The sequence below is a fragment of the Cyanistes caeruleus genome, chromosome 12 (genome assembly GCF_971803275.1).
Source record: "Cyanistes caeruleus chromosome 12, bCyaCae1.hap1.1, whole genome shotgun sequence".
Lineage (NCBI taxonomy): Eukaryota > Metazoa > Chordata > Aves > Passeriformes > Paridae > Cyanistes > Cyanistes caeruleus.
Window position 1 is genome coordinate 13947444 of NC_141712.1, and position 14007 is coordinate 13961450.

The window sequence follows — 14007 nt, forward strand, 5'->3', positions numbered from 1 at the left end:
TTAGCGGCAGCAGCAGAGAACCTCGGCCCCGACGTCGTGCCTGAAAACCCTCCCCAGCAGGAGTTGTTTGTGGTAACCTTTTTCAGTGCAAAGCACGCACATACGGGGTTTCTTACGTTGAGATAAATATATACGTACTTTAGTTGAGGTTGGTTTTTGTGTAGCCCAGGTTCTCCTCCCTCCTGATTTCTGCGTTATCCCAGATGCACAGGACCCTGGAATGGTTTGCGTTGGAAGGGCCCTTAAAGACCACTTTGTTCCACCCTTCTGCCATGGGTAGGGACACCTCCCACTAGACCAGGTCACTCAAAGCTCCATCTAACCTGGCCTTGAACACTTCCAGGAATGGGGCAGCCACATCTTCCCTGGCAAAGCTGAGCCAGTGTTTCAGTATATTATATAGTCACAGAAATGCATACAAACGGGCCAGTTCACTTCAGGGGCACTGCCTGCATCAGTCTCTATTTTCTGAGTAGCAGCATCTTTTAATAAAATACATATGCTCCCAAGGTTAAGAGAGAACCTCCCAGCTCAGATGTCTTAGTAAAAATATGAACTATTGTGTTGCTTCAGCCAAGATTACAGTTCAGCTCTGGAATAGTAGTGCAGAAGCTCCATATACATTTTTTCTTCTTTGTTGGCATCTGCTTTCAGGAAGAGGAAGAAAGGCGGTCTCTTGCTAGAGCCAGATGAGAAAGGGGAAGAAGAGACCCAGCAGAATGGAGAGGAGCAGAAAGAGGAGGAAGTGGATAATGTAGAGGAAGTAAAAAGAAGCAGAGAAGAAGAAGAAAAAAAGAAAGAGGATGCTCTTTGGGCCAGTTTCCTCAGTGATGTAGGACAGAAGCCCAAAGCAGCGGCTGCCACACAAGTGACACAAATCAAGAAGGTAACAGGGGCTTGGGCCTACATACAGGGAGTGTGGGAAGGACCTGAAGGTTTAGAGCATGCAGCCTTGGTTCTGGCTGGTATCAAGTGTTGGACAGAGCTGGGAAGAGGCTGGTGTTGCCCCTGCCCCTTCTGCTTCTTAAGATTCACATCCCCTGATGGGCAACACTCTAAGGTCCTGGTTTCCTTCCAAATGTGGAGGTGGTGCTGCTTTTGGAGCTGTTTGTCAGCATCTTGGAGTGTCCTATGCAGCCCTGTTCACTTCCCTTCCTGGTCCTGGATTCCTCTTTTGACACTGGAATGATGAACTTTGGTTTGAGTCGTGCTTGTGGGCACAACTTTCCCTGAGGCTTGTGCCTTTCCTGATGCTTAAAAAAATAAATGGGAGGCTGTGTGTGTGTATGGGGAAACAAGAGGGGTCTGTGCTGGCATCTCTGTGCCTCCATCCCCATGGAGGGGGTCTGGAAGGTGCTGCATGTTTCACATTTGTAGCAAGATTGAATCTGGCTTTGTGTCGTTTTTAAGCCCCAGTAAGGTGCTCTCAGTGTGCAGAGGTTTTTCTGAAGAGTGAATTCTGTGTGTGGTAGCTATTTAAAAGGATTTGATTCTCAGTAAAACCAAGTGCATGTGTTTCCCTGTCAAAACCTTTCACGCTTTAGGTGGTAGAAGGGAAGAACATACCACAACTGAGCCTCTGTTGCTAGAATTATCAGTTTGGGGTTTTTTAAATGGTCAGCCAGAATAAATATTCAGTGACAGAAGTCTGGAGTCTGCCTGGTGAGTACAGTTCTGACTGTGTGAAGCTTCTTTCTGTGACTGTTGGAAGGTTGCAGAGCAAGTACAGTTTTTGTAATATTTGATAGCAACTTTTGGAAGGAGAGTCCTTTCATCTTAGCCCTCTTGCTTCTCATTATTGCTAACTGAACAGCTGGGGTGGTTACTTGTAGAGTCAGGGAAGAAGAGAGGCGAACATTTTCTTCTTAGCAGTTCTACTTTTATGGGCACGTTGCTAAAATGTGAGATATCTTTGAAAGTTCCTCCATAGCCTAGAATAATTCATAGAGACATGCAGTTCCTCTGTTCTCTTTGTGAACTTCTTGGGCTTGCACTGCCTGCTTGAAGATCTCTGTGGTGTGTGGTTGATTTAGAGCAAGAATTTGGGGTTTGTTTTGGTAACTTACGGTGTCTGCGCTTCTTTATTTATCCTTTTAGCATCTATAACTGTGACTGAGTAAATTAAGAGGCATTGTTGACAAAATGCTTAATAAAGATTTTTCTTTCTCAAATAAAAGAGATGTTATAGATGAGTAGGGAGATCAGCATCGCTTTTTCTGCTGATGAGTTTTGTTCTTCTCTGTTTTTGAGTAAAAATAAACATACTTCAGTGGAATTCACCTTGGGAGCTTTCCTGCTTGGTGGTGCTTATTTTGAGAGAACCAAGTCTCCAGGGTTTTGCTTGCTTTGTGAGCCACTGCAATTTATTTATGCTCCTTCCTACATTAATTACAATTTCACTTCTTGTTTTAGTTTGTTTTGATCATAGAGCTTCAATGACAGCCTGGAACCAAAATGGGGGAATTTCATTCTGGTGGAATGAAATTTATTTATTTCCTTTATCTTGTCTGTAGGTGACTTGCTTTGACCACCAGTCTAAATTGCAGTGCTACCCAAGGTCTGTGTTGGGCCCTCGGCCCTTTGGAATAATAATTTGGCTTGGCTCCACAAATGCATTATTTTGCTTTCTCCTTCATGTATTTTGTAGGCTGAAGAAGAGAACAGTGGGAATAAGCCTCAGGAGAAGCCAAAAGATTCAGGAAAAGTGACAATCACCAAAACGTTTGATTTTGCTGGTGAGGAAATCAAGTAAGTTGGCAGATGTGATATATCCATTGTGGGCCCAGTGAAAACTGGGTGCTGTGATGCTGGGGGCAAGCTGGAGCTGGGCTCTGAAGCACAGTGGGTCTTCTCTTTCCTTTACACTGTTTTTTAATTTTACTGTGAGCACATACAGATCTCAGGGAGAATGAGGCCAAGATTTTCCTGCATGAGAGCTGCAGAGTATTCTTATATGCAGACCTCAGTCTTTACTCAACTTCAAAACATTCATAAATATAATTCAAATTCACTTGGGCTTCCCCATTTGGCCAGTGTTTTAATGGTTGGGACAGAGCTCCCTGGTGGCACTGTCACTGGGAAGGTTGAGACAAGGAAAGAAGTGCATCTGGTCCCACAGGGATGAGGGTAACACATTTTATTCCTTCAGCCTAGTCCAGGTTCTGTGCCGTGGCAGGATATTGTCTGGCACTTTCCTTGGTGATGTTCGCAATCCACGACAAAGATTTGCAGGCAGTAAGAGGTGTTTTGCTGAGCAGACTTTGCCTCTGAAACAGCTGCAGCAAAGGGGATGGGCTGGGTTAAAAACATGCTTTAGGTTGAGTTTGGCTTACAAGAGGCCTCTCAGGCTGTGCTGCAAGAAGGGTCAGGTATTTTATAAAAGTGTATGAGCAAACTGAGGAGCCTGGGTGAACCCACCTGAAATCTGACTGCCCTGTGAACTAACTGCTGGTCCTTATCATGGGGGATTTTATTTTCATGTAGCAGTAAGCCTGGTTTTGTCTGACTAGCTTGGCCTGTTTCATGTGACAGCAGAGGGCAGCAGTTCCCAGCAATAACACTCGCCTTGCTTAAATCTGCAGGAGGTGGCAGAGCTGGGGCTTCTGGTGCTCTTGCTTTTCATGTTAGCAGTGCTGCCTGAGCTGTTTGAGAAATCTGAGGAGAGCTGTGAGCCGTAGTAGGGACTTTGCTACTTCCCTAGGCAAACCAAGCCATTGGAATATCCCTCCTTCATTGATGAACTTCATTCACTTAGTTCACTGTCTTTTGAAACACTGTCTGCCTTATGTGAACAGAAGTTGTTCAAGGCTTCTAAGATGCTGATTTTATGCTTTTGACACCAGTATCTTACCTGTAATTTCTAAAGAACTGTAACTAAGAAAAAGGCATATTTTCCTGCACTACTTGCTTTTCTAGTGTCCTTTGTACTTTTGCTTACTGTTTCCCTTGGGAAACTGCAGAGGAACCACTAGAAATTCTTGATGAAATAGGCAATAGCTGGAGCCTGGGTGACAATGAGACTGTAGTTCTGCAAACACCAAAGCTAATGGATATTTTGTTTACAGCAATTATTATATCAATTGGTTACAGGACCAGCAACAGAAGGTTTGCTGTGAGGTCTGGAGCACTGTTTTCTGCTGGTACCAGAGTTGTAACAAAGTTGTGTTCTTGAGCTCTTTGATAACAAAAAAATCCTTCGATGTTTTTTGCCGCCTTGATTTTTGTGATATGCAAAATTGAGTCTTTTATGTTGTTACATCTTGCATCTTTAAATGGTTACACTGTTAGCTGTGAGTAGGGTACAAGGTGTACTTGTTACTCCCAGCTACTGGTACTTTCCCCTAATGGCAGTAGGTGAGGCCCAGAGGGCTGCTCGTTCTTCAGAATAGCAGGAGGTTGTCTTTGCACCACCCCAACGTCTGCAAATGCTCTGAATACCAAACACTGACTTCCTTGCCTGGGGAAGCAGCTGGCAAATCGTTGCTTATAAAAGGCCACCACATGGTAGTTGTGTGTGTGTGCATTTCTGGACCAAAGGAACTGAAATGAGAGCTGTCTCTGTTGCTTGCCTTTCTAAATGGTTTGAGGCTACTGTTGAGTATTGCTCTTTTGAAAGCTTGAGAAGAATTTAGATCAGTATTTAAGCAGTGAAAGATTCAGGGCACAAATTTTCACAGGCTGCTCACTGAAGCCCTTAACAGAAGATCTTTTAGCCCTGATCTCCTGTTGCAGAACAATTTATTTTCTCCTATAAGAAGATGGTATGATTTTTCTAGCCTGACTGGAGTAGCAGAAGTGGCTTGAAAGTGATCTCCAGCTACAGGGCTGTACTGGAATAATGAAGGGGCTTTGTGTTGTTACACAAGCCCTGTAGGTTTTTGCTGCATTTAATGTCTGATGAGTCCGTGCTGGTATCAGTTGCTAGTGCTGAACTTTAGCTTTGGAGTGGTAAGAATTAACAATTACCAAATGAAGTTTTTCATTTAGTGGCTTTTAATTTTAGAAAATATATTATATAATTTTGCTTTGTAAAGCTATAGCTGTTGAATCCTGGAACTGGAAACCATCTTAAACTGATTGCAGTGCTTTCCAGTTGGGATTTTTTTGTCTGCTTTTCCTGCCTCCCTTATATTAAATAGATTAGGAGCAGCCAGGTAACTGTCACCCAAATGGCTGTAATTGTGGGGAGCAAGAGCAATTTGCAAAGGCAGTTCAGCATCCAAATGGAAGTTCAAGCCATTTCTCCCTGGCAGAAGAGATTGAAGCTCCTTTGAAGCCTCTGGTTTATGAACTTGCCTCACAATGCAGGACGTGTGTTTGCATTAATAGGGAATTGCATCCCTAGTGCCAGGGTTTAACTGTTGCGATTTGTAATTGCTTGTTTTCTCTTTGGCACTCCAAAAGGATTTGGTCCTTGGCTTTCTTTAAATCTCTGTTGTGCTCAGTGCATCAAAATGGTTCTTCTGTGCTCTTTCCATGAAAGTGAACTTTGTGTCCAGCCGGGACTGCAGCAGAGTGGAGCTCACATAAATGGAGCTGGTCTGGCCCCATGGTGTCAGTGTGACAGCATGTGAGAGAAGAGCAGAGTTATTGATTGCTGTCAAGAATAGATTCTACTTTGAAACATCTTCTGTACCTTAGTTTGGCCTCTGGAAGGCAAAACTAAGTTAAAAGGAGTGATGGCTTGGGTGCTAATTCAGGAATGGGAGGCCTGTGTTCAGCACCCTACTTCTTTCATATGCTGCAGATTCCAAGTCAAGGACTCCAGACTAGAAACTTTGTATTTGTTGCACACGGTTTGTTTGTGTGGTTTAAAGCCAGAGCTTTACACAGGTTATTCTTGTGGTGGGAATGCTTTCCTGGTACTGCAGAGTTGCTGTTCTGATGATGCTGTATTGTGCTGGCAGAGCTGTGGCTTGTGCTGCTTCAGTGACCTGGTTGCTTCCCCATGTGCATGAACCAAGCAGCCAAAGCAAAGCCATAGTAGGGCTCCTCTCTCCATCTGTCAGTGGGGAGAGCCCTGCTCTTTTCCTGAAATCTGGCAAGGTGTTCTTGTCATCTCCTTTTACTTTCTCACAAGGTAGATGGGGTCCACACTGAACTGGTGCACTGCATGGGCCAAATCAAAGTAGGAAGGGTCAGTGCCAAGCGAGCAGTGTCACACTGAGTGTGTGACTTGCTGCTGGATATAAGGAATACTTAAAGTTTATACAGTTCTGTAGAAAGAGGTGGGCAAACTCATGTCAAAACAGTGTTGAGCTGTTATACATGAGACATGAACTCCCATCTGTGGATAAGGACTCCTTGTTGACTTGTGTAGGAGGCCACATTTGTGACTTGGAATAGCCCCTGGGTTGCTGCTGTAGGACTGCATTTACTCGTGTGACCACTGTGCTCTGAGGAAACAAGCTGTGCTGGTTCATGTGCTGAGCAGAGTTAAGTGGCAGCTTGTATTCTGGGTTAGGAACATGATGGTTCACAGTGCAGCTATTATATCCTAGAAGTGCTAAAGAAATATCTAAGGTATCTGATTTATAACCAAATAGTCATAAGCTTAAATTTTTGTAGTGATCACTGAGGCTTATACTGGCTGAATTTGATACTTCATCTGCCACAATTAAAGTATAGGTTGAAAAAGAACCTGATTTTCATCTGTTACTGTTTGTAAGTGGTTATCATCTAGGAAGTGCCTGGACAGAACCTCATTGCTCATTCTGTATTGCTGCTTCACAGGTTTTCAGCCTACATCAAGGATTCAAGAAAGATTATTTAGAGGTGATTGTTTTCAAGTTGAAATTCAAGGACCTTAATCTGGATCTTAAGCTGAGGGGTTTAGTAGTGAAGTTCATGACTTTGAGAAGAAGCAAAGGTGAAAGGAGGTGGCTGAGAGCAGGTTCTTGATAATGAAAGCCCTTTCTTGGCCAGTACCCCAAATCTCTGTACAAGAATGCCATTGACAACAGGAATTGTGCAGGCAGAGCTACAGACCACGGATGGAATTTCTGGTTTTGGTGTCCTGTGAAGTCATTGAGGTTTAGCTTTGGCCTGATTGGGTGAGATGATGAGCCCTGAGCCCAGTCTGAGGTGTTGTCTGGGCTGCTGAACTCTTCCCCTTAGTGAGCTCCTCAGTAGAGTTGTGCAGAACTGGTGAAGGACTGATTTATTCCATTGCAGCAAAAAGTGCTGATCTCAGAGTGGAGGTGAGGCTATAATTCAGTTCTCTGCAGCTGTACAGTATTGCTGCTTTGGGATTTCTTTATGCTGCCTCTCCTAACTGAAATATTGATTTTCTATTATTAATTTTAGCTCACCTGTATGCTTGTTGGATGGACAGCTGTGTCCTAGACTGCTCACTGTTTTAACTCTGGATCTGCTGTCCTCTTCCAGAGCTTCAGCCACTTGATCCCAGACCTGTTTTAGGAGATAGCAGGTGGTAAGGACTGCAGGAGAAACAGATCAGGCATCTAAGAACAGCTTGAGCTTTCCGCAGTCCTTGCTCAGGCTCTGATTCCTTATCAGTGGCTGTGATGTTCTCTTTGCTCCTTACACGACTACTAAGACCAACCAAATGTGACCAAGTTGGCAAACAAAGGGTAGGTCAGCCAAGGAGTTTGAGAGACAGTCACCTATTTTGTTGTTTTGCTTTGAAGACAGTTAAGGTCTGAGCAATAGCAGCTGTTTCTGCTTTTTCCTGGAAAGCAAGAGGAGTGGAGGGAAAATCCTGATGCTGATGATGTATTTCAAGGGGAATGGGTAAAAAGAGCAGGGAATTGACTCTCACAAGTCTCAAGGTTTAGAGCTGGCACCGAGAGTAATTTTTAAAACGTGTAATTGTCCATCTGTGCTCTTGCTCTGTGGTCTCAGCATGGCCCAGTCAGACCTGTCAGGCTAACAGCAGTGGGAGAGCATGTGACACCATTAACCCTCTCCTTATCTTGTGATGCTTTTCAGGGATCTCAGTGGATGAATCAATGCAAGGGGTTGGCAGCATGCTCACATTTCTTGCTGGGTGTGAATCTTGGTCATTTGTTATGTGCTCATGGGGTTTTGAGCAATGCTGAGTGAAGCACATTAGCTTTTAAAATCAGGAGAAAGATCAGTAGTTTGGATGGGCATCTCTAAATGTTGTAGGTGGTGTGGTGCACATCAGATCTAGGTTGGTGTGCTTGACATTGTCTGTATGTGCTTTTTTGAAAAAGCTTTTGCTGTATTGCTTATACCTGTGAGTGAGAAGGCAGGTGAGCATTACCAGATTGTGTGTCTTGAAGCCTGATATTTGGAAAGCCCTGCCCTTTTTCTAGTGGATAGCAAGTGCTACACAGCTTCCACCAGGTGAGGTGGTTGGGTGTTGTCAGGCTAGATATAGAAGACAATGAACTGAACTAATAGGAGCAGAGGAAGAAACCACTCATATTTTGATCTGCTTTTTGCAATGGCTTTGATTGCAGTAGCAAGGAATTGTTAGAAAAAGTAAGATAAATTAATTTCAGTGGCCCTTTGAAACACGGCTCCTTGAGGACTTCTGTTTTGTGTTGCTGACTGCTGGTGCCAGATGTCAGTAGGGTTTTATCCTCAGTCCTCCTTGGCTGTTCTAGAGAAATGTGTTCTAGCCACTTTCAGGTGACATACCACTTTCTGAAGGAGCTTGCATGGTGCAAAAACCTTGGCTTTTAAGATTTTCCCAGAAATTTAATCTGAACAGTATAAGCATGGGGATGATGCTGCAGGACCATAAGACAAATCAAACTGTCCATAATTACATGGAATATGAATGTGACCACTCTTTAGAGGCAGCAGACTAAAAAGTGAGTGGTTGCTTTTCTACCACCAAGCACCAAAATGCTGATCTTGGCACATTGGAGGGTAGGCAGCAGCTTGTTTCTGCCCTTATGCTATTGTTTTCCTTAGAGGTCAAAGCATACCTCAGCTATCCACAGTTTATATTGGCTTTTTCCAATTTAAAAAACAACTATTGATTTTTTTTTTTTTTTTTAAGCCAATAAGTGAAAATACGTTACCTTTCAAGAATGCCAGGATCTCAGGGGCCTGTTTTGATAACCTTTCCTCTGTGTGCAGCCGTTCCCTGATGCTTCAGAATTTCCCTGGGGAATGCTAACATTGTACGATGCCGATTGGCACGATGGTGGCCCAGAGATGAGGTCAGTAAGCATGAGCAGGAGCTGTGCTGTGTGCTGGTTCACTTGTGAGCCATTTGCCTTTCTCAGAGGCAGCTGCAGAAACTGTAACTTCATAAACATCAAACCTAGCCAGGACTATAAGCCAGAACACTTGCTTCTAAAATAAATCTTTGCTTAATGTGCTTGGGAAAGGGGATTGGGCTAATGAACAGCATCTAGCCAGGGTTTTTTCATTAGTAGATGTGCAGATGAGGCTTCTGCTCAGAGGGGCTGTGACTTACCAAGTGTTACATAATAGCCCTACACTCACCAACATGCTGACCCCTGTTGTATTCCTTTATCTAAACATGCTTTTGAAACTCCCAGAGTGACTGAGCAGATGCCCACCTGAAAGTCATCTTTGGCTTCTAATGTGGCTTGTTGCTTTCAAGGAATTCATTTATGTATGCTGTTTTAATTTGTGTGGTTTTGCTGGTAATCAGTGTTATGAAAAAGAAGGCTCAGCTGGGATCTCCAGACGTAGGAGGAGTCCCAAAGCATCTCCAAAATGATGGATTGGCCTCCAGATTAACATGGACATTTCTAGGTCTTTTAAACCTGGGGTGTCTGGGTGCTGCATTGGCTTTGGGAACTGGAAGACAAACTGCATTGTCTCATCTTTAAGTTCTTCCATGTGTGTTCTGCCTATGTTCTGTGTAAGTCCGTGTGGAAATACTTCAGTAAGAATCACACCCTTCCCCAGCAGAAGATACTGTTTCTTTATCAGGCTCTCAGGTAGTTTCCTGGCTTTAAAAAATCTGAAAACAGAAGATGCTTAGTGACCTATTCAGGTCTCACAGGAGCTCTTCTGCTATTGGTAAGGGGATCTTCGGTCCTTCTGTTCATGCCATCATCTCAGGGGCCTCAGATCCAGTCCCAGCATTTTGCTTCTTGGCCTGTTTCCCTTGTTTCCAAGCTGCTGCTCATTCCTGACAGCTCCAGGCTCAGAAAAGGGCTTTTGATGTCTGGTGAGATGCTGGCAGAGCCTGCTTCACAGGCATTTGGCCTGGGGTTTCCCCTGCTGGGAAGTGCAGCTTGCAAGATGCATTATTTTTTTTCTGTAACTAAGAGATGGTGAAGCAAGAGGGTTTCTGTGTTAGCCTGAAGGGGAGGCAGAGCTGTTTGCTGCCATACTATCTCATTAACACATTGCAAACTGAGCCAAGCTTAGTCTGGCCTTTCCCCCATGGGGATGCTTCTGCTTTGTCGTGTGTGCTGGCTCCTGTTGTGATCTGTGTAACCTTTGTGTCTAGTGTTCATGGCTCTAAGTGAATTTGGAACCCCTGGCTCTTAATACCTATGGTACTCCTATCCTTCAGTGGGAGAGGCATCCATGACATGAGCACTGTGCTGCTTTGGGGGAGTTGGAGGGTTGCAGGGATCTGTCTGGCTTTCAGTGTATTTGCAGGTCATGGTTAACAGGGTCAGGGGACTGTCACACTCACACATGCACCAGCTCACCTGTTCACCTGGATTACTCAGATCAGAGGTATGTTTCATAATGTAGATTTAATCCTTTTGAGAGGTACAAATTAAAACACAGGGATGCCTCAAAGATTGACATGCTAATGCGTGGTGGGATTTTGAGGTAGTGCAATGGAGCTGGCCAAGGGAATACTTATCCAGTGAAGCAAGAAGAGACGTGGTACTTGGAGGTGCTTAAAACTGGGGTGAATAAAGCTCCAGTCAACAAGATGAAGGCTTGTGCCCGGGCTGTGGATCAGCTTCTCCAGAGAGCCATATTTGGCATGCTCCACCTATTGCAAACCCCAGTGGGAGCTTGATAACTGGAGTGCTACTACCCTCTGGATTTAGGGAGCCTCTTGCAGAGTCTGCAAGCAGAAGTCCAAAAGAGGCCTGACAGCTTGGTCAGCATTTCATGAGGCAGCACTGTTGTTTTCTTTGCATCTGTCACAGAGTCTTTGTCATACAGGAGATGACAGAAAATCGGTCGTTTCTTTCAAGGCTTACAAGGTTATGCATTATTGATGGTAAAATACCGTTCACCTTTGCTTGTTTTCAGGTGAGTTGGTTTCAGATACAGCCTGCGCTGACTGCTTGGATAGCAGCACACACCTGCTGTGAGGAGCAGCACAGGCAGGCAGCTTGGCCCTTGCCTGACTGCAGGAGAACTCTCATCACATTTGATTCTTTTTAGAAACTAGCCAACAGCTTCTGTTTAGAAATCAGCCAGCTTCTTCTGCCTATCTAGTCAGCCTACAAAATTATCACTATTCCAGCTTGGTCTTGTCTGTGTTGCTTCAGGGAATAGGCTGAGTTTCCCAGGGAACAGCTTCTCCCACCTGGTTTGAAGAGGAGTGCTGTTTTTTTTCCTGAAAGGGGGAAAACTAATATTTTACTTTGAAACTAGAGAAGTGATGGGGACGTACTAATTTTAGCTCTGTCTGCTCTACACCAGGTAATTCAACATAAAATACATACATATGCAGTGTGCAGGCAGATGTGGTCTGGAGGTTCACGTGGTGAGGACTTAATTCCCTCCTGGAAGGTACCAAACCTGTGCAGTCCAGCATTTACAGGACCTTGCAGGCTGGAGGATCTGCCTCTTGTGCACTGCATCTGTCTGTGGAAGGCACCTAGGACATGGCAGGTCAAGCACAAAAGTCCACCAAAAAAATATTCAGAAAAATTATTCCTCAGCTCAAAAGAAATTAATTTTTTTAACAAACCCCTGTAGACGAATATTACTTTCTCCTTAAGTGATCATTCCAGAAAGCTGGAGGACTATTTATTGAGACTAAATGCAGATGGGGAATATTGAAAAAGGGTAATTAGCCTCATTTTTGTCCCCCTTGGTCTGTGATTCCCCAGAGCTAACAAGATTAAGATAGTATGGAAAGTTTTGTAACTGTGTCAGGTTTAAACTGGGGCAGGTTTCCCAAGCGAGGAGTGTGTCCTGAGTAGGAGTGGTAAAGAGCTGGTATTTTCCACAGCTTGCACTCTTGTTCTCCCTTTCTCAGCAGGAAGGTCAGGTAACTTTGTGCTGCTGTGAGTAAAGATTTTAACTATCTTCTCTGCTCTAAGTCCCCTTATACCCAAATACCAACATGTGCTTTCTCAGCCTGATGTGCACCAGGTGTTTTGTTTAGGAGAATGTAGTTGTGTAGAGCCACCTGGGGGTAAATTGGAGGGATTTTGGCACTTGGGATGCATAAGGTTGCTATTACATATCAGACTACAGAAAATTAACCTGCAAGCCTTCTTGATATGCTTGTTTGCCTTTCTCAGCTTGCCCTTATCCTGCCTCTGTTTCCCCTCTGTGCAAGCTCTGCTGGCACACTTCTCCAAGGGCTTGCAGAGCACCTTGCTGCTCACTGCTGAGCTGGGCACTTTGCTGACACACTGCAGCCTTGGCATCCCTTATGCAAGTTCTGTTTCTGGCCAGCAGGACTGGATTCAGCTGTGCTGGAGTGGAGGCATCTGGGGGAAGTCCTGGGCTGTGGGTGTTGTGTTGTGCCATGGATGGATTGGGACCCTCCCCCCTGCTAGCTCTACATGTGGTGTAAGACACAGACAAGCAGCAGAACAAGCTGGTGTATTTTACTTGCTCTGCCACTGAACTAAAGCATGAAAATTTGGATTTAATCCCCTTCTGCAGATTAGCTGGAATTGTCAGCATAATGCTCATTCCAGCATATATTCTTCCTTCTTTGTAGCAGTTTATGTGGCTAAGGGCACTGCTGGGAACAGATCACCCACTTGCTCTGAAATTAATCTGCTACATTTCAGTACCCTGTGGAACCCCTTCTGGGATAGCCTCGATAGCAGGTGTTGTCTTCATGTGGTTTGTGCCCAGCATACATAACCTGGAGCCTTTTCCATGCACTTAGGTTGCAGCATTTCAGTTGGTAACTTCAAAAGGAAGGGTAAGTTCTTCAGTGGAAGCATGTTTGGCTAGCTTTGAGCCAAAACTTTGAGCTTGGTTCAGAGATGAAGTGTCTTAAGAAGGACATCTGTAAGTGTTTGAGGCACTTAGTGATCCAGTTTCTAGCCTGTTTTCCTTATAATAACTTCTAAATATGGAAGACATTTCTATTTTACTGTTGCACAACACCTTGTACAGTAGCATCATCTGTGCTACCAGGCTCTGACATGGTCCAAAAAATTAATAAGTTCTGTGTTTGGAAGTCTTATTATGCAATTTAATAGCATAGCAGTGTAATGAAATCTCTGTGGCAAAGTGATGAGATTGAGTGGTTTTGTGTGTGAATTACAGGGGCTGTAAGTGGGCAAGACACTAGCTACTTGTTTTATTGCTGACAATATACTTATTTTCATGTTTATTCCTGGATTACAATGTGTGAATAGCATCCCAGTAAACAGTCAGGCAAATTGTTATTTATCAAGTATTTAAAAGTGAAAGGTCTTGTAATTTTCCTTAGTAATGACTGTGATTTCTTCCAGCTAGATTAATGACTCTCATTTCTCCCCATGAAGAACAAGATTTGTTTTGGTTTCTACATGGAGAGAGTTATTGTCTCCCATAATAATGCAGACCGGAGGATTTCTTTTTCCTTCCTGGCCTGGGATCTGGGAAAGGTTGAAATGTGCATAACCTGAATTAATACCTTGTAAAGCTCTTTAATACTCTTCCGTCATTCCTGTTAGAGTGGTGCAGGAGTTGCTGCTGGCATCAGCCCAGCAGCAGCCTGCCTCAGAGCAGCTTTTGTTTCAGTTTATGAGGCTGTAAGTGGGTCTTGTGATGGAATTGCCTTGAAAGGTCACTTTTAATTACATTTCTGTCGCATTCCTCTGTCCCCAGCTGGGCAGTCCTGGTGGAACAGGTTGCATGCAGCTTTGCAGCTGAATT

The 14007-nt window shown here is 44.1% G+C and overlaps 1 protein-coding gene across 2 annotated transcripts in view; it reads left to right on the plus strand.

The window, feature by feature from the left end:
• Nucleotides 1–14007, plus strand: part of CFDP1 (chromatin remodeling protein CFDP1) — a 62143-nt gene that overhangs the window by 408 nt on the left and 47728 nt on the right. For both annotated transcript variants that reach the window (XM_086847590.1, XM_086847591.1), the window contains exons 3-4: nucleotides 655–886; nucleotides 2648–2748. In XM_086847590.1, the coding sequence (XP_086703716.1) occupies nucleotides 655–886; nucleotides 2648–2748 (333 nt within the window). The remainder of the gene's footprint in view (nucleotides 1–654; nucleotides 887–2647; nucleotides 2749–14007) is intronic.